Genomic DNA, 21,691 nt, shown 5'->3' with positions numbered 1-21,691 from the left:
GCAGGATTGTACAATGCTCCAGTTTGTAAGTGGGAAAGAAAAATTTCCACCTTTGGCAGAAGATAAGGAGGGAAATAACAATATGGAAAACTCAGGTTAATTAGAAATTAAAGTAAGTTTTAGCTTTATATCATTGTAGCTCTACTGGTAGGCTTAATTTAGGCAATAGCAAAATTTAGCAACCTGCATGTATTTTTACATAATAGTCTTCAGCATTGCTTTTTTAGAGTTCAAATGTAACTTGGTATCTCCCCATTTCCCATTTCTAAGAGTGATACACATCCACCGCTATTATTATTTGCTACAATTTTTACTTTAATAGTGGCAATGGTCTCTGGAAAAGTCATGGGCTCATTGTGCTAAACACTACTCCTTAGTCCCAGGCCATGAGAGCTTCTCTTCTTGAAGAGTACGGGTGGTATGCTCTGTGCTCTTCATGCGACAACCTACACAGCTACAGTGAAGTGCCAGGAGGAGAGTTCCTTAAATGTCGAGAAAATCTCCTGCTCTCATCTCCAGCACTCCTAACTCTGTGTATCAGCAACTTGCTGAGGGTGCCCATATAAACTGACATGAATGTCAGTAGGAAGGAGGGAGGTAATCATGGCACCAGGACCCATACCTGCATAAAGCCCCTGATAAGCAGTATAGTCCCTAGACATGATGCAGTATCCTCAGAAATAGCTAGCTGGTAGGTCACAGAACAAGTATATCTGGTGTTTGAGGTCAGAGAGTGGGAGAAAAGCCACTTTGTGCATCAAATACGCATGATACCGCCAATGGGAGGAAAATGAGTTTACCAAGTGCAAGATCTATGCTACAATCCTGGCAATCTCTAAAGTAGCTGTACTATTTCAAGAGATACCACCCTGTTGTGTAAATTACGAGGAGGGTAGAGAGCAGAAAAGGAAAAATTATCCAGTGAAATCATATCGGAAAAGTAAAATTAGTTGCGGGCAGCAGATTCACTAAATTGGTCTACTGGTTCAGAGATTTTACAAAAATACTTATTTCCTCTAAGAAAGAAAAATATTAATTGTTCCTAACAAAAAGGGAGAATTTATTATATTTTCTGTACATATATAAGAACATAGTTTAAAGTGGATGAAGCACAGTCCGTAATAGCCAACTGAGAAAATAAATCAGCTGCAACTTAATGCAAACTTCAAAATGAGAGATTAACTCATTAAGCATATTAATTCGTTCTTGCAAATCTTGACTTCCCAAGTGCCTAAGGATGTCATAGTGTAAATCTATTTACCTATTAGGTCCAACTGAATAAAATATAGATGTGCATATAATGCTCCACCGGGGTAAAGTTAAGTTCATCGTACTTGACAATGCCTCAGCATATTAAGGGTGTGGCAGACCAGAGCTGAATTTAAATGGGCAAATGCAAACATGGCTGATAAACTGAAATGAAGCTGGGGAAAAAAAAAAATCGATGCTAGTCCACTTGTAATGCTTACAAAATTACATGAAATTAAATGCGTTGCTGGTATTTTTACTTCTAGGTGGATGAAAAATACATGCACACCCTAAAAGCCATCTCCAGCAGGTATAATATGGTCTTGAAAATAGTTGTGATCTGAACAGAGAATAAATTAAGAGATTTTCCAATTTTTTTCTCAGTAACTTCTCGGTACCTTCAGGTCAAATATGCTCACAAGTTAACTCGTAAATTAAGGGATTTTCCTGCCTGTCAGTGCAAATTCAGCCCAATTTCTGTCTAACCAGCTGGATACCTTCCCTATGTTGTCATCAAAAGTGAGTTTACTTCAAGACAATTTAGACGTCTGTAGTACTTGGAACATTTCATTGTTGTCCAAGTTTGTCTCCAGCGGTGCTGTACAATCCCATTGTTTTACTGGCATGATAAACCCACGTTTACATCCCACAGAAGTCAATGGAATTTTATCAGATGGCCCCAGTATGCAAAGCAAGGAGTTGTTTGGTCCTTCCCTTTGCACCAGACTATGGTGCAATATGTCAGCCTTGTGATTCTGTAGTGCTTGCACAAACAATACTGTGAAACCAGGCAGTGGGAATTTGGCCTATTGTGGCTTGCTGAACCGTTTTCTGAAGATGATAATAACCTAACCGTCTTTTGTTTTGCATCTCTTTACACAGGTTGTTTACATCCAACACTTTTGATGTTATTAGTGATGATGCTTTCATGGGCCTCCCTCATCTAGAATATTTGTGAGTGGACAAAAGTATATTTCCTGGCATTATTGAATAGAGTGGGTGGGCTTCCAAGTTCCAGGCATTGCTTTGACCAGAATGACTTTACGACCCGTTACAGGTTCATAGAGAACAACAGCATTAAGTCAATTTCAAGAAATACTTTCAGAGGACTGAAATCCTTAATTCACCTGTAAGTAAAGTGGTTGAATATATTGCTCGTATACTTACTATAGTAATTGAAGAACTGTCTTGTTTCATTTCACATTTTGGTATATAGCTGTTCACATTTGTTTACGCGGTATTGATAGCAATTTAATTAGAATGTTAATCTTTGTGTTTCCACCAAAGACTTCCAAACTATGGTATGTGTATAAGGCTGAGACCCAAACACTTCCAAGCAGGACATGTTTGACAGTAGCTCCTTGACTTCCTCTGCTTAGAGCACTGGGGACTTCGAGCTGCGCATGCAGGAGCAGGGAGAAAGCAGGATGGGTCGGGAATCTTAGCACTGACAAAGTGAGTCCCAGTTTGGGACTTGGAGATGTGGAAGGTGGGAGATGTCAGTGCTTATCTGCCACGCTGGTGAAAGGCTGAGGGGTGGACACACACTTCTTACCAGGTATCCCAATCTAGCATGGATCCTGGAGAATGTTATGACCATTCCTGGGACCAGCCATCACTGCCTGTACCCATGCCCTCTTCAGCCAGCACCCGTGTGCAGCAGAATTTGACCAAATCAAATTTGAACATTCCTACCCTAAACAATTTTAAATAGAAAAGTTGCAACGTGATGCACTTACGACGACTGACCGATCCACTTCCTCCACAAAACTGCCTTTAGGCTTCAGCAGGATCGGCGTCAAAGCCCTGCATTGCACCCTGTCCCCTCTTGCACGCGAGCCAGAGCATCCGACAGTCAGGATCTGTCCCACGCTGACACTGGGGGCTGCTTAACATTCCTGGTGTTACTGCTCAGCCCTTCAGCTATCCCAGAAACGCAGCCAGACCCCTGCCCTCTGACACGCTGCAACCCCCTCACTGTGTTAGCGGAGAGGGGAAATTAGTCAAAGGCACTTTGACTGCTAATGTGGCCCTTAGGAGCTTGAAACACCTCGGCTTCCCATGCTCACGCCAGCCCAGGCAGTTCTCACGCTGTGCTCAGCAGCTGAAACGCACACTAGCAACAAATATCTGAAACGTTTCACTGCACAGGAGTAGCATCCTCATGCTCTGAGCTAGCATGACAGATTTTAGACAGGCCTTTATCTCTTATCTTACATCAAATTTATCCTTTAGCAATGATTTTCTTTCACCAAGCGATACATCAATTGAAAATACTGTATGGACTGTAAGAGAAAATAACAAATGCAAAAATACTTAAAAGAAGGAGGCTAAAACATGTGGGGTGTGCCTGACATGGAGGTATAGCCAGTTCCCAGCATTTGCATTCTGAAGCGTGTATCTTGGGGGGCGTGTCATAGGCAGGGGAGTGGATTCTGACCTTTTGGCCTTAACATAATAACCTCAAAAAGGGTTTTGAAACAGGGTTGTTTAACTTTTTCTTTCATACCTTTTGACACAGAAAAGAAAGCAAAAGTTCTGTTTTAAATAGTTAATGCATAAATATAATAGTTGAACTGCATTTCACCGCATTCTTCACCACATAGTAAAGGTACCATAAAACACTTTACTCTTCCCTTTTTGGTCAGAACAGAAAAGACTCACAGCTGGCTGAAACCAAGCCTACTGTGACTACTCATGTCTATAGAGTTACTTGTAGAATCATAGAATCATTAAGGTTGGAAAAGACGTCCAATATCATCTAGGCCAAGCATCCCCCTACCACCTATGTTACTTAATAAACCATGTCTCTAAGTACCTCATCCAACCTTTCCTTAAACACCTGGCTTTAGGCCTGAGGAAGAGCAAAGAAATGGGAGAGTGAAAAAGGTTTTTAAATAGGCTGTGCACATCCCATAAAAACCCATATTAGAGGCATAGACATAATTATAGTATTGTTAAAAAAGGAAGATAATTGGATTAGGCTGGTAACTGGGACCCTGTCTTCAAAATATTTACGCACATGAATAGCTTTATATTCACAAATGGGTCCTGTACATTATTTATCATATTCATTTACTTATTTAGTAGCTGTTGCTGCCACTGAGCAAATTGCTTTTCTACCAGAGAGGAAGGCACGGTTTCATCTCCACAGAGCACACAGTCCACGAGTAACGTCTTGTCTTGCTGTTACATTTGTTTTGGGGATGCTTCAGCAGTTTCCTAAGAGAAAACATATGCAAAAGGCAGAGACACGTTTGAGGAGCCACTGTGGTTTGCATGTGGTTGCATGTACATTTTTGGGACGTAGATCTGTGCATCACGCTGTTGTTGTGCATGGAGTGCTGTTCATGAGGACAATGAGAAAAATTTGCAGAAAATAACTGCAAAGGCAGGTCCATTAACCACAGAATGTGACTAGTTTAATCTGCTCGCAGAACCACTCCCCACCCTTTGGGGAAAATTGCACATACACATTAAGAATAATCATTTGGCACCCTGAGGCATTTCTCATTTAAGAAGCAGGAGAGTACTTGTGTATATAAAATCTATTAAAAAGTGTCATAGTAAATAAGCATAGAAATGAGTTCCATGAAATTAGAGGAGAAGATTAACTTTGTTCTATTTGTTCTGTTCACTTCCTTTTCACGACATAACTTTTGCAATGCAGTGAGCTATCCAAACATTTGCAGTTTTGTAATGTAATTAACTTTGATAATTACAATGTGTCCTTATTGTAAAATAGAGCCATCTAGTATTTATCGTTATGCAACACAATTCATGTTCTGCTCAGAGCAGATTTAAGAAAAGGAAACTTAAAAGAAAAATAGCATTTTTAAAACTAATTTAATAATTTAAAGTAAAAATCTTACAGTTAGGATCTGCAAATAATTTCTACTCACAATATATAATTTTGATTGCATTTTTTTCAGAACTGTGACCATGAGTTTAATTGCATGTTTGATTCAACCTTTACTCTCCTTACAAACCAAACAAACACCATGTACAACACCCTCCAGGCAAGACAGTGTTTTCTAATAAAGATGTATGCTTTAGCAGTGGAATATAAAAGGCATCATTTTTACCCCAAAATTGGCAAATGCCCTGTGTACATTTTTCTGTCGGTTGTATTTCCATGGCAGTGGCAAACCCCTGGTACTTCCAAGCACATCATCCCTTTCAGTTCACTATAATCTGGGTTGTGAAGAATATACAAGGGTTTAAACCTGTCTCAGTTTGCAAGTCTGCTGAGCTTTCTCCATATAAGCTCGTTACCTGACTTTGAAAGAATTGCTGTGGAGTATAAAATTAAGCAGAAGTGAAGCACGATACATACACCAGACAACATTATAATGAGATGTACTTTGAAAGTAGTGAAGTCAGAACAGACTAATGGCATCATTCCATATTTACTATTCCTGATAAGGCAAACAATTTTACATGAGGCAGCAGACCTAGTACATCTGGGCCTGTTCTTGAATTTAAGTATATGCCAACACAGCTTTGCTTGGCTAGAGAAATTGTAGTTAATGTGTAACTTTTATGTTTACAAGCAAAACTAGAAGAGTCACTAAGTTTTACTAGCTACAGATTCTAACTGGGATCTTAAACTAGGATGACTTATTTCCATTTTAACGTCTTCTCATAAGTAATAAATTGTGTTGTTAATCAAAAGAGGTGTGAGGTATAAACTACACCCTACAACATTATTCTTCTCCTGTCATGCCCTCAAGTGACCAGACCTTTGGTGGACTCACACAGATGTGTTGGACTGAAATGTAATATATTGCTTGTTCAAAGCCTGCTCACATTTCCTTGTCACTTTTACTAGCTAGACTGCCCACTGAATTTAAACGAGTTTTCCCAACACAGACACACACGTGTATATATATTCCAGGGAAGAAATTAATGTTGAACTGCAATTTCTGGTCTATTACTGCATATTTCCAAAAATTACGAGCTAAGCCTAAACCAAATGGAACAAAACCTAGTATTAAGACTTTGCTTTCAGAAGAGATACAAGAAAGTGGTGAAATTGCAGTAATACGAACACCATGTCTTGGTTATCTCATAAGGAAAACAGTAGATCCAGTCATGACTAATTGTTTTAAAATAATGGTGTTGGCAAAACACCAGAGGTGATTGCCCTTTTTACCCTGCTAATTGAAGTATTGTAAATGTTGCAAGATTGCTGAAGAGTCAGAAGGCAGAAGGAGGCATGGTGTTTTAGTGGGACAAAGAGTCACAAAGTAAATGAACTACTCTTAAATGCAATCTTTTAGAACTAAGCACTGGAGAATACCTGAATTCTTTACCTGAATTAAAAAAGCCCCACACAGTAGTACACCTCACAAAAATGTGTAATTTCATGAACTAGTACTAATACTGAAGTGTCTTCTTTTACAGGAGTCTCGCAAATAATAATCTCCAGTCGCTTCCAAAAGACATATTCAAAGGCTTGGATTCTTTAACAAATGTGTAAGAAAACAATTAATTATTCTATTAAATATACTAAAAACCCAAGACATTATTTTAGAGGACATTCTGAGTAACAATTCAAACCGTAGGCAATAATGGGATCTTACGCCTGTGTAGAGACTTACCCAATATGGGTGGGCTTGGTTTTTGTCTACCACTATGGATAGTTTGCTTTAGTTTTGAATATTTCACCAGTTATGAAGATAAGTAATCTTGTTAGTAGTTATGTAAAAGAGCTGCTTGTTCGTTAAGATTTAGTGAATAAAAAGGAAGTATTGTTAGGGATGCATGAGAGAGCATGACATGAGGGGAGGGTGGAAGATATTAATAGAGTAGAAGTTCTATGTGCAAATAATTTCTAGGAACACTATCTTTTATCACAAAAGCATGTGTTTTTAGTATGTACCATATTCCATACTTCATCTAACTGCAACCAAACCAAAACATTAACTTGTTTAAATAACTAACCTAAATGCCAGTAAAAATACAAAATATAGCTAAACAGATAAGGCCTATAGGTGTTCCACTGAAACATGTCCTGTTCACAACACATCAAATTCTGTATCATCTCGGATAATGAGCACAGAACAAGCTTTCCCTGTTCCCTGTATTAACAAGGTAGGCTGAATTCACAGTGTAGAAATGCAGCAGTAAGTTGTGGAGATGGTCAGTGTTCCTGGGAGCATTACTTGGCATGACTGATCATGGCCAGGTGGTTACACAGTCTGACCCTGGCACTTGCCCGTTCCTGTACATCTGGTCTGAAACCTGACTGAAGGCAGCTGTAAAAGACTTAAACAGAACTCCTTTGCTTGTGTCTTCTAAAGCCCTAAGCGAACATATCTACAGGAGACAGCAAATACTGACTGTCTGGCCATCAGGTACATTAATTCCAGTTTTGTTATTTAGAATGCTTGTACTGAGAAAGGCTAATCCAAAAGAAACAACTTCCCAAAATATGGGGCCAACAGTTTGGTAGGTTTTTGTGTACCTGTAAACATGGGGAAATCAACAAAAAATTCCTACTGACTATCGAATTAATTTCTCCTTGATTTCCTTAATAGAACTAAATCAGTGTGGGCTTTGGTATATAGACTTAACTATGGGTCAGGACAAATTAAGCCATGAAGGCATCAGTAGAGAATAAGCAAGAGGGGGCTTGTATTTAACAAGAACCCAGCTTGTTGTTGCCCTGCACAGAGGAATACAACAGCTGACTACTCATTTTCGATGCATGATTTATTTGTTGTAGGGATCTTAGAGGCAACGCCTTTAATTGTGACTGCAAACTGAAGTGGTTAGTGGAGTGGTTGGGCAGCACCAATGCAACAGTTGAAGACATTTACTGTGAAAGCCCACCAGAATATAAGAAGCGCAAAATCAATAGCCTGTCTCCAAAAGAATTTGATTGCATTATTACAGGTAATGTGCTTCAAATTATTTAATCTTGTTAAATTAAACTCAAAGCTATAGATCTATTGTAATTCTAGGGTCCGTTTTTGCAGGAAGTCTGCATACTGGATGGAACTGCCACTAACATCAGTAGGAATTCTGTGCAGGTGTAAGAGTGACATGCAGATCTCTTGGGAGTGGGGTCTTACATTGCAGCTTCTACTCAGACTTTAATATGCTATATAAGGATTTGGAGAACTGTGACATAAAACAGCACCTCTTTTAATTGAGGAGGATTGAAAGTTGCACAGCTCCTTTATCAAAGGGAAGATTTGACCAGAAATGGAACACTAATTTGTAATAAATTGGTATCTGTTAAGGAGATTTTTTTTCCAGTAGGGTATGGAAAATATCTCTAATTATTGTATGTTGTGTGTTCTTTTGCAGAATTTGAAGTTTATCAGTCCCTGCCATACCAATCTCTGTCAGTAGATACTTTCTCATACATGAATGATGAACATGTTGTTATTGCTCAGCCTTTTACTGGAAAATGCATCTTTCTTGAATGGGACCATGTAGAAGTGATGTTCAGGAATTATGACAACATTACAGGTATGGACACTTCTTGACAAACAACATTACAACAGCTGATCCAAAAAGTGGTGCTAACACTGTCTTTTGTTTTTATAGGTACTTCCACTGTTGTGTGTAAACCTATAGTTATTGAGAGTCAGCTGTATGTCATTGTCGCGCAGCTGTTTGGAGGCTCCCACATATATAAAAGAGATATTTTTGCTAATAAGTTTATAAAAATTCAAGATATTGAAATCCTTAAAATCCGAAAACCCAATGACATTGAAACTTTCAGGATTGCTGAAGACTGGTATTTTGTTGTTGCAGACAGTTCAAAAGCTGGTTTCACCACAGTTTACAAATGGAATGGGAATGGATTTTATTCCCATCAGTCTCTGCACGCCTGGTACAGAGATACTGATGTGGAGTATCTTGAAATATCCGGCAAACCACATTTAATTCTGTCAAGTAGTTCCCAAAGACCTGTAATATATCAGTGGAACAAAGGAACAAATGAATTTGTTAAGCGTTTTGATATCCAAGACATGGAAGATGCATATGCAGTGAAACATTTCAAAGTGAAAGAGGATGTATACATTTGCTTAACAAGATTTATTGGGGACTCTAAAGTAATGAAATGGGGTGGTTCAGCATTTCTGGATTTACAAAGGATGCCATCCCGAGGGTCAATGGTATTCCAACCGCTTCAGATAAGTAATTATCAATATGCCATTCTTGGAAGTGATTATTCTTTCACTCAAGTCTATTATTGGGATGCTGAAAAGGCAAAATTTGTGAAGTTTCAAGAATTAAACATACAGGCACCGAGATCTTTCATACATGTCTCCATCGATAAACGAGATTTTCTCTTTGCTTCAAGTTTTAAGGGAACTACATTGATTTATAAACATGTCATAGTTGACTTAAGCGAATGACACTCATAATTCTGAGATTACATCAGACTTTCTACCATAAGTGGACAAAATGAACTAAATGCATGATGACTCTCTTATCTTACTTCCAAATGAATGCCTTTAAAAGTTGAGATTGCTAGAACAAAGTATTACTAGTATCTTCATCTTTAATTGTCAAGTCTAGTGGTGTTGGAAGTTGCATTTTTTAACAAAAAGAAATTAAATTAACTGTTCTTTGCATCCACAGTATGTAAATATGTGTGCAACTGCATCTGTTGCTATAAAGAATATTAAGATGTACTTTTCCATTTATTTATTCACCTGTTTGAAACAACTGCCAAATAAAATGTTTACATTTTGTGTCTTTCACATTCCAAATATTATTTGCAGGTGATACTTTTTTATTTGTGTATATATTATACACATATAAAATAAACCCAAGAAGGCATGTTGCCCAAAGCAGTGTTATACTGCATGGAGGATGCACAGTAGCAAAGATCAGGTGGGTTTTACATATAATCAGAAGCTCTTGATAAAAATAGACCATGGAACCCCAATCCTGTAAATGATTACCTGGACATATTGTTGCATTTATGTGAAGCTTCACTGATTTAAGCAGGACTCCACACAGAAAAAAGGATTCAGTTATGCAGATCAAGTTGTAGGATGGAGGGTTCACCTAGTTGTGGAATGGGGCTGTGTACTGTGTATGGTTGGAAGCACCTGATTAAAAACAAATACAAAGAATTGAACAGAGTAAAAGTTGATGCAAGGATCTTTTTTTCTCCACCTCACGCTGAAGTAGCACAAACCAAATCTCTGGTATGACACTGGGGCTGTTACTGTGCTGAAAGCTGGAAGCACAGTTTATTTTTCAACTAACATCATTTCTATATCTGAACTGTGACACATCACTTGCATGAATTCTGTGTATCTCTGACAAGTATTTCCACTGTAACTGCAATTATTTAATCTTCAAGGAATTTATTAACTATTTGAATGAGGCTAGTGAATGTGAAGTCATTTTATTCTACTGTCCTGCAATGAAGTTGAGTAAGAGATACTTCTCAAATGTGGCAGGCCAAATTCAGTTGGTGTAGCATATGCAACTCCAGGGAAGCTACCTAGGTATGTTAAAATATGCCAAGCTTGAATTTCACGTGAAAATCTATTACAAATTCAAAATTAAATAGTCTTTTGTTTATATACATCTAGTGCATCACTTGTGAGAAACCAATGCTGCTGCTGCTGCAGACTATTTGGTGCAGCTCAGGAAAAGAGCTCAAATTGATTGTAGATACCTTTGCACTTGAAGTTAACAAGCCTTGTGCTTCAATGCCATCTTTAAGATATGCACATGAATATTGTAATGTTTATACATGTTTCTAAAATTCACAGGCATTAGTTGGCAAATAAGACTTATACTATGCATGTCAGCTAATCACACAAGCTGATTCTGCAGGCTGGCTGGTCCCTACATTCAGAGACCCCAAAAAAGCAGAGCAGCTGCAGCCACGGTTGGACTAGATGATCTCCAGAGCTCTCTTCCAAGCCCAATGATTCTGTGATTTTTCCTTTGCTGATGGAGCTGCTTACAGCACCCATTAGTAGAGCAGGAAAATAATCATTTAGAAAAAGGACAATTAATGTGTATTTTAGAAGCCAATCCTAAACAGTATCCTTCTGTAATAAAGAATATTTTTATATTAAGTGTTATTTGAAAATAAAAATCCCAGTTGAACAATGGTACTCCAAGAAGTTCATTTTCCTGATGCCTTTTTATCCATAGCAGCCTATGCTCTGGTCAGTTTTTGGCTTAACAATTACCTATTCCATAAGTACTTACAGAGTGATTAGAAAGATTTTGAACTATGTTTCAGAGCTGAAAGCTCAAATTTTTTTCTTCACAAGCGAATTTTCAAAAATAATCTTGATAAAACACCATTCACTTGCCAGGTTTCTGTTAGAAATCTGTGACTTCCATATGAACATGATTTCAAACCACAGATTAACCCAAGTAGCCTCTTTTATTATTTGGCTGCACAACTGTGATTGCCAACTCAGTTTGCCCATCTCTTCCTCAATCCACCTTGCGTGGCAAAGGAATGAAGTCATGAACTGATCTCCAACCTGTGAGCAAATCGTGAAGTGTCTTCTACTTCATCTTGACTTTTGATCTTTTACTTAAGGTCCTATTGAATTATGTGCACTGATTTTCATATGATTTCTCCCATTATACTTGCCTACATGGACTCTAAATCAAATTATATAAATAATGGCTATGTATCCTTCTCATTATAGGCATATTAAGGACATCTGGCTGAATTTAAGTGGAGTTGCATAACCTTCCCAATTTGCTACCAACATTTACTTACAAACACTCCACTCCAATATATTGTCTCACAATACTACCTTGAGAAGGTTATGTTTCATGGAATTCTATTTCAGAGTCAGCCACTACATGCCCTAGGTGATAGAAGTACTTTGTTTTCCTGAGTTAATTTATACTCAAATCATATCATGGACATGTGGGAATTCACTGTTACTCCCAGGTTTAAAGGACGAGTTTAAAAGTCCGCAAGGGTGTGTGAGTCACTACAATTTTACATGCACAATACCTATAAAACTAGCCATGGTACACTGTGGGGTGATAAGGGATTAATCTGCTGGAGTATGCAACTGTGTTTGGTTGTTTCTTCAGCAAATTTCACCTGTAGTCAAGCATTAATGATGTGGGAAGTTCTTAATGCCTGTGCTGCTTTCGGAAGGTCAACTGATCACTATAAAATGCTGAATCTAAATCTGTTCTCTTTTGAAAATGCTTTTCTCTAGTCAATTTATGTCAGGTGGACTTTCACAGGGACCACAGTCAGTTTCCTATTGTGCAAGTATAGCATGTCATTGTGCCACAGAAGGAACTGGGGTATTTTTAGAACGGAACTCATAATTCTTAGTGTAGAAGAGTGTACAGGCTCATTAGGTGTCTCCCTAGGCTATTTCTTTCTAATTTCAGAGACTGGGCACTTTAACAGCTCCTCTGAGCATAAGGCCATATTCCATCCCGGTTCTCTGTTCAGTATTCCTTCTGGTATCAATGGAAGCCCCAGACAAAAACTAAAATAGAAATAATAATACAGAAATTGACACTTTTTCTAAGAGTTGTTTGAAAAAAAATCCATTTCTTTCAGCCAAGTCTATGCTACTTGCAGCTGACTGGTTGTCTTATGTGGTTGTAATGGATTTTCTAAACTCCCTAATTATTTTGTTTATCACTGACAGAGTATGTACTAAAAGTACATACTTAAAAGTATTGGTTTGAAAGTACTTAAAGTATTATAGAAGAAAATACTGAAGGTTATTAATGGATACTGTTCAACCTTGATGCAACTTAGTCATGTTAATGTCTAAGAAAAAAGCTGTTCATGGAATTGTATTCTTACAACTACTTTGTTATATTTTAATGGAGCACAAATACAAAAGAATATACACTTCACTACTCTGGCAGGAATATATAAAATACATTCAGAATACCTGATATTACACAAGGATTTTTTTCCTTGTCAAAATGTCTAGGACTTGCAGGGTTTAGTTTCTATTTATTTTCCATTGAAAGAATATTACAAAATGCACTGTTCCTACTAAGAAGAAAATTCAGTGAGGAAACTCTCATTTCATAAGGTAAGAAAACAAACACAAGTAGGGACAAACAGTGGTTTGAAATTGCATTTTAATTATAATTACACTTAATTCTCTTATTTGTATTTTCTCAACTTTATTTGAAGGGATGATAGCTATTCACAGTACACTTGAGGATGGGAAATGATTATTAGCATAGTTAGTAACATGTATGATATGCTTTGATATGTTCTAGTGGGAAGCTAAGTGTCTAACAGCTTTATTTATGCATATAGGCATTATAATATATAGTGTTAATATTCAATGGAAAATAAAGAATATTTAAATCATAGAAGCAACTAACAGTCCTTAGACTGATAACAGCACCAGGAGAAAGCAGAGAGGTCATCATGCCCAAAGTGTTACAACTAGGGACAGGACATAAACCCACAGCAAGTCTCAGAGTCCAGGATTCTTCCCCTTCAAGGAAACCATTTCCTTACCACGAAACACGTAACGTGGACCTCCTCAGCAGGGACCCCTGAAAATCCAGATGGTCACCCAGGTCTTGCAAAACACAGCAAGAGGCTTGGCTTACAAACTTCATGTGGAACATCCGTGATCTGAATTTGTGGCAATTGTTCCTTTTGACAACTCTGTTCCATCAATCTCAACAGTGATGACACAATGGAGCGGTAAGCAGGCCATTGCCCACCACAAGGGCCAGGGCCCTGCCAGGGCAGGACAGAAGTTAAGACAGGTTCAACAGATGGAGAATCCAAACTCAAAGCACTCAGCTGTTGATGCCCCACGACCTAGCAGACTTTCTCTCCCATTTCTTGGTATACATTGCAAACACTTGCTGCTACCCTTCCTATGCCTGCAAGCCTTCTCCTCTCAGCTTGCTGAGATGGAGACCTGAGCATGGCAGAAAAGCTGTGATTTAGATTCCTATTGGTTAGAATGGCTAAATGTGCTTTTGCAGTCAGGAACTAACTGATAAATGTTGAGGTCTCCAGGAGTTTGATTCCTCAAGACCAAGCCGTGGTATGCTGCCTGACTTACTGCTAACAGCAACTTTTTGTCATTACTGATGACACTGAATTCCAATGGCTGGTGTTACAGCCGTGTCTCTGCCTATAATTCACTTAAGCAAAGTGTTCAGGGGCCAACCTAACCCTATTCACATTCAAGAATTTTCCTGAAATGAACTATAGCTACAAAGACCTCCAGTGTGCTATACAGAAGTTGTATTTGTGCTTAGAGACTTTGAATTTCTCCAATTAGTAATGCTACTGTAATACTTCTGTTTTCAAATCTGTTACAATAGAAGGCAATTTGCCCGCAACTATGCATATTTATATTCATATAATTGTTAATTTATTCTCCAAATAAACTTAAGTGGATGATAGCAATAATTATGCTACTGTTCCAAATCTCCCATTCATCAAATCAATTTTTGAATTCCCCAAAGTTTTTTTCAGCTCAGCCTTACTCTATGCTTCCTACTGAATTATTTAATTTGAAAAAGGACTTTCTGACCCATTCTCACTTCCTGTGCTAAGGCCTGGATAGCAACAGAAGTATGTTAGCAAGTTGTCAACCTGCCCAGATGGTGAATATCCAAGAATGCTGAAAGAGCTTCAGAATAAACAGACTGATCTGCTAGGAATACAGTCTTTCATTAAAAACCATTTATGTGCAAAAGAACTGCAAGTAACAAATATCGTGTCTATTTTTATAAAAGGTTGATGGGATAATCAGTGGACTTTCAGACCCAAAAGATCACATTTATATCTGGTCAAAGATCTGAAATGGTAATGGAAAATGTCAGTTTTCAGGAGAAAGTAGGTAACTCAACAAGCAGGACAGGCTGACTAGTGAAGTTCAGAGTCCAGAGATGCAAAATATTATACCTAGTAAAGAAATGCTCACAAGGTTTAAAATTAGTGCTAGAGAAAGGCAGCTTTACATTGTTGTGAATGACTCAGCAAGACACTACTCTCAACATACAGCTGCAGGAAAAAGCAAATAATGTTACAACATGTGCAGCACAGGAGGGAGAGCACGCTGCTACGTGTTAAGGCAAATCAATGCTGTTGCCTTATCTGAGATACTGCATGCACTACTAACGTAAATGTAGACACCTCAAAAAACACACCTCAGAATGATGAAGGACTCAGAGAAATATGGTAAAACTCATTGATGGTGTAGAACAAGATGATACTTGACGTTAGCAAACCAACAATAAACAAAACCCCTTTCCCCCCCCCAAACAAAACCACAGCGTTCGTTGCAATAGGCAGTTGTCAAGAACAAAAACCTCAAAGTCAGGAAACAGTCAAACATGAAAAAAATACAGAAAAATCGATTTATGTTTTTTTAGTACTTGAAAGAATGTTATTATTAGAGAGGAGGAGGTTCTTTGCACTTGTCAGAAGCATCTGGCTGTAGCCATTTTGGACAAGAGTACAGCCAAGCAACTGGATAATGAATGTGCTCCAGTGTGGCATTTCCTATTTTCAGTTCTTGAGACACACTACTCAGAAATTAGCTCAATTTTGTTAATGAGATTCACAAAATAAAATATATAAGATGAACACATGAATTAGCTATTCAGATGCATTTACAGTGCTGATGACAGGAACACTGAAACAAACTCTGGAAGATACCAACTACAGATATTTGGAGAATCTCAACAATTAGAACATTCTGGCAAACTATTTGCAAGTGCTTGAAAATGTAATTGCACAATTTTAGCTGGCTTCAGTTGTGTAAGTCCTGACAGACACAAACTCCCTTGGGAAGAACAGATCTCAGCTTTTTTAATAAGCTGGTTATTTGAGCCGTAGAAGTACTATTTGCAAAGTACCTTATGATTAACTAGGTAATAATATTGTTCTGTGAGGGAGTCATTTCTAAAATAAAAGGTTACCAATTAAAACAAACCCCCCCAAAATGCAAACCCAAACCAAATCAAAGAAATAACCCCAAATTTCAGAGTTTCCAAATAGCTGTTAAATTTTAAAACCCTATCCTGTTCTTCTTTGTCCTTCATATACAAAAACATAATGACACTCCCCATTCAAAAAGAACAGCAGTAAACATGTTGCCCCAGAGTGCAAAACAAAGGAAGAAAAAGGACAAAGCTGGAACAGAAACAATAGTTCATGGTCAGGAAATCTGGTTGGGTTTGGAAAGCTTAATTGCACCTGTGAATGTCTAACCTTTCAATATATAGAACATGACTGAAAAGTGAACATCCATTAAATGTTTTACATTTGAAGGAACTGGCTACCTGGATTATAAACTGCAAACCCCAATAAAAATCCACTGTTTTTAATTTATCTGTGTGCCCCAGCATTAGTTCTGCCTTAAACTTTATCTCTGACTTCTTAGAATTATTTAAGATAACAATGACTCCTTCAAACTAAACTCGCTTCAAGGCTGAGAACAAGAAAAATACCCGGTACAGCAGCCGCCTTTCTATACAGGGTTCTGGAGTACATCAAACTGCAGCAGCACTACGATAATCATATTGCAGTAGCTTGAACCAAATAGGAAATTAATGCTTGTTCCAGAATTACAACTCATTTCAGAATTTCTGTAAAGTTATTTTGAGAGCAGTGACACTATCAAATGATCTAACAAGAAGAAAAAAGGAAGCTAATTTCAACTGCTTCTCAGAAAATCCTACTATTGGGGTGGTTGTGACCATTACCTAAAAGTATGCATACATGTAACTATGTAAAATTGCAAAATAATCAGTGAAGTCATGACATGTACCATAAAGCCTACCTGGCAAGGCTATTACAAATAAACTCTCTACAGTGCTATCTCTGTATAGAACCAGAGCTCCCTTAGCCAGTAAATTGCAAAGGCCTGAGAGCACCTTGGAGCCCTCCTTGCGCCTGCACCAGGAGCAGGCAGCCCAGGGGCTGCCCTTGGAGGATGGGAACAAGCTCCATGTGTGCCTCAACAGCGACAGTTTCCTTGAAGTACAGCCACGGACTGGAGGCACTCCTCCCAGAGACAGGGACAACTCAGCAGGGTCCTGACGATGCCAGCCTTGCATTTCGGAACATTCCCAGTTTTGCTGTTATTTCAGAGGGATTAATCACCTTGCGTGTGTCATCAAACCCAAGCTCACTTACCGTCCACTTGCTGGGGAGCCAGGAACAGACTGCAGAGATCAGCACACTCTGCAAAAGCTTGGTCAGCCCATTCCTGAGGGGCTGCCACACTAGCACCGTTAGTAGGATCTGAGCTAGCTGAGGTTACAGGAACATAAAAATAACCATCCGGAGTTACACCAGGGTTCATGTGCTCCAGCGTCCTGCCTACTTGGCTAGAAGCAATGCTTATAAAAAAAAAAAAGAAACCAAAAACAAGTATGGGAAATACAGCATGATGATTTCCCAGGATACACAATCAGCCTCCAGCAAGGAAGGAAAAGAAACCAAGCTTCCTGCCTTAAGGAAGGATTCTTGTGGACAGCAAAATGCGTATAATCAGGACATTCTGCATGCATGTCAGCAGCAGGGGTTTTTTTCTATCACAAGGCATGCTGTTCTGCATTGCAGCTCATGGAGATAATGAAGGAGCACTGACTTAATTTTAAAAATAATGAAAACAAGAAGGACTTCACCTGTATCTGTGGCTCTGACAAATGGAAATGGTTTTAAAACCTGTGTTGCAAGGTTTTCCTCCCATCACAACAACAGTAATGGTTGGATTTCAGGTCATTCCCTTTGAACATACCAGTACAAGCAAACTGAGAGGAGCAGGCATTTCACTAACATGTCAGAACAAGATGAGAGGTGCACAGGCAGACTCATGCTAGTGTTTTTTATATATCATATGTTTACATATATACACAGCATAAATACAGTTTATATAAATATCTTTCATATATTATATATAGATATGTGTATGATAGAGTCCCAATACACTAATACAGATCCATCACCTGTGACAAGGTCGTGTACATATGTAATTTTTGTTCTGGGAAAAAGTAGAAGCCAAGGAAGAATAATATCCTCTAAGTAAGGCATATAAATGAATGCTTAATAATTCATGGGAGGTGTGAGTAAGGAAGTTTCCCCCCTCCTGCCCTGCAGAGCAGCCCCAGGCAGACAGCTTACAGAATAGGAAAAGTACTGTCTAAGCGCCAAGAAATGCAGCTGATTGAAATGGTTCCCTCCCCTTCCACTAAGATAAACTATACATTCAGTCATTCCTCTTGCTGCAAAAAGACAGTTAAGGTGACAGTGAAAAAATATAATTGAACAAATTATCTTCTTTTAACAGCCACAAATGCCATTATAGAACAAAACAAAACAAGTGTGAGCAATTTCCATTTGCCTCCCCTCCTCCCTGGGAGCAGCGGCACTCTAGTTGTACTCCTACTATTTGAGTTTTGTACTGTACTGCCTGCCAGAAAACAAACCTCTGAAAAATCACCACAAACTTTGAAGTCATAAATGTTTTTTATTTCTCTGTTCTCTCTATGCTGACTGCTATGAAGAAGGAAGAAAACTTCCCCTGTTCTACTAATTCCCTGAGTAATTTAGAAAGTGCAGGTATTTTACAATTACATTATTTCTATTCAAGCGTGTTGCAGAATGGTAACTGATACCTGCTGCTGATTCCTGTTTTCTCTGTATATAGTTCAAAGAATATCTGCCCTTCTGTCTTCCAAGACCTTTGGCTTTGGTAGGTGTGTTGAACACACTTATACCATAATCTCTGCTGGCAATCTGCACTAAATAACAGGACAAGTTCCTAGGTAATTTCCAAGAACTTCTCCAAAGAAGAGGTGGAAAAAACCAAGTAAAGTTAGCGGAATTGCCAAACATTACTTTTTGAAAGATCCAGAAATTGTGATGGATTTGGGAAATAATTTTAAATGAAAAACATGTTGGGGGCTGAAAATGTCAAAACATTAATTTTAGATACTTCCAAAATAAAATGCTTTATTTTAGTTTTGAAATATCCAGAACGAGGCAACTATGAGGAGATGCTTACCAGGAGAAGCACCTACCCAGGGCAATGCATACATACATGCTAGCACACTTATTTCTTATCTTCTATACATCAAATGCCACCGATGTTTATTTGGGTTTGGGTTGATTTCTTTTCTGGATTCCTTTTTCATTTTCTCTTATTTTCTTTTTGTTCACTGTGCATTTCTGTACGCACTATGCACTGGATGATCTTACTCTATGAGTAAAGAGTTGTGCAAAGGGAACAGAGCTTTAGTTAGTTTTACAGCTAATCTCATAATGTTCTGCATTCCTATCAATAGCACTGACACATCAGATCAGAAAGTACAGTAAGGGAAAGGGAACATGCCCAGGCTGCATGCTCTTCATTGCTTAAATAACCCCAATAAAAACCTGAAAAAGTAATTATGAGAGTTACTGTATCACAGTGAATCCATGTTCCTCTAGTATTTAAAAAAATAAAATAAATGCACTTTCCTGGAAAATTTTTACTTATAGTGAGGACTCGTATACCCTCAACCAACCAAATGAAACAATATGCCTGCATAAAACACCACCCACACTTCTTTTGCCAGAAAGGAGATCTTTCCTAATTCAGGCTCTCACATTGGTTGCTTTGCCATTTTACATTCACAATCTAGATTCTCCAGAAGAAGCAGAATAGGCTTTGCAATGTATGTTTTATCAAGCACTGCTAGTTTAAACCATGTAGGAATCCTGTTCATTGCTTCCACTGTGTCACAGTATAAACTAAGTACATACACACACATGTCTGTGCACCTGAGACACACCCGCGAGAGACACAAGGCCGGTGTAAAACACACATTTAGGAATAAAAACTCATTTAATTGAGATTAACTCAGCTAGTTTTGCATTTTTAGCCTGGTATACTTGTTACATGGTAAAAACAATCTGTAAAACTTCACTGTAGTAGGACAGCAAGTCCTGCTGTTTCCTCTGGGTGCCAGGGGAAATACCCGAATGTCCCTTGCCACCAAGCTTTATAAACCTTACAGTGGTTTGGTCACTGGCAAATTCCTTTATGATCAACAAAACCAGTACTACCATTCATTTTCTTGTCTACCAGTGAGTTACTGAAGTTCACTCTATTGTGGTTTGCTTAGAAGTTTATGTTCTTCAGTGGATCCAAGATGATAAAGAGAAAACCAGATAGCTTTTTTATTTGGAGATTTTTTTGGTACAAGGTGTATTGGAACAACAGCCTTTTCCACGTGCTTAAAGAGAACCTAAAGCAACATAGTATTTTTAATTTAAGGATCATGGTCTAGATTTTCACATATTCTTCAGAAGTTTATGTGAAATACAAGAAAGAAAACACTAAACTTACAGTGTTCAGTGTACATGGAAATTTACTAGATACAGAGACTTTATTGCTTAGCCAGCAGTGTAGTTAAGCCATGAGACAATAGAACAATGCTGCATGTCCTTTATGTGACCAAAATCAGCTAAGCAGCACACCTTTAATACTGCACTGAAAATACAGTAACAGTACAGAGGCAACATTTGAATATTGTCCTGCTTACCCACTATTTTCAGGTCTTCAGAAGTAAAAAAAAGTTCTTTTATTCTGAAAACAACTGAAGATTTTTGTTACACATACTCCTTCTACCTGAATATGCTTGTCTCCTGAACAGAAGTGCTAATAGTGCACCCTAAAAAAGGAAGCTAAAAAGAGCCCTGGGATCTCTCCTTTATGGTGACTGTAATTGCAGGATTCCCTATGACAATGTTCTAGCCTCTCTCCTACTGTTCCAGTGCTATTCAGTACAACCACCAACTTGGGAGGAAGAAAACTGAACACACTCTTTGACACAAGATTAAACGTTTATACAGAAGTTGTATATATACCAGTGCAAGCAATCTGTGGTGATGGCAAAACTGAGCAGCACTCACCATCCACCTTAAGAGGGAAGCTGAAAAATACAGGTCTCGTCTAGCACATAAGATGGACATAAAACCCACCTGGACTTGCACTGGAATTTTGATAGAGTGTCAGCAGCTCATACAAGACCACACTCTCTCTGAGCTGCGAGACCACAAGGGCTCATGGAACTGAACACTGGAGCACGCTGCCAGATTGTTGGTGCAGCCTTCATCATTTGAGATACTCAAAACCCCAAGGGGAATAACCCTGAACTCTAAGCTGACCTGCTTTGAGCAAGGAGGTTGTCTTGAAGCAAGGCACCAGATGTGCCTACCAACCTCTGCTATCCTATTACTCCCAAACACCTCTGCGTTGACCAGAAGTTTGAATGAATGAGCAGGACAATGAAACTTCTTGGTGCTGCAATAATAATTTTGTTTATGGTGTGCAGGTGCAGAGGTAAACGGTTATTACAATGCACTTAAGAGTTGGATCCATTCCCGAAGCTGATAAAGTGATTCTTACCTATTTTTTGCTAAACCTTTTGCAGAAGGAAAGGAACAAATGCAAGCTTATTATTT

The 21,691-nt window shown here is 38.4% G+C and overlaps 1 protein-coding gene across 1 annotated transcript in view; it reads left to right on the top strand.

Annotated features, from left to right (window-relative positions):
- Positions 1-9,626, top strand: part of LGI1 (leucine rich glioma inactivated 1) — a gene marked incomplete at both ends in the record, with an annotated part of 32,685 nt that extends 23,059 nt beyond the window's left edge. Inside the window, 6 exons of the mRNA XM_084264619.1 lie at positions 2,131-2,202; positions 2,306-2,377; positions 6,655-6,726; positions 7,979-8,148; positions 8,566-8,730; positions 8,809-9,626. Of these exons, the coding sequence (XP_084120745.1) occupies positions 2,131-2,202; positions 2,306-2,377; positions 6,655-6,726; positions 7,979-8,148; positions 8,566-8,730; positions 8,809-9,626 (1,369 nt within the window). The remainder of the gene's footprint in view (positions 1-2,130; positions 2,203-2,305; positions 2,378-6,654; positions 6,727-7,978; positions 8,149-8,565; positions 8,731-8,808) is intronic.
- Positions 9,627-21,691: the final 12,065 nt, after the last annotated feature.

Source organism: Gallinula chloropus (assembly GCF_964237585.1).
Source record: "Gallinula chloropus genome assembly, chromosome: 5".
Taxonomy (NCBI): Eukaryota; Metazoa; Chordata; class Aves; order Gruiformes; family Rallidae; genus Gallinula; species Gallinula chloropus.
This window is presented reverse-complemented; position numbering and strand designations above follow the sequence as displayed.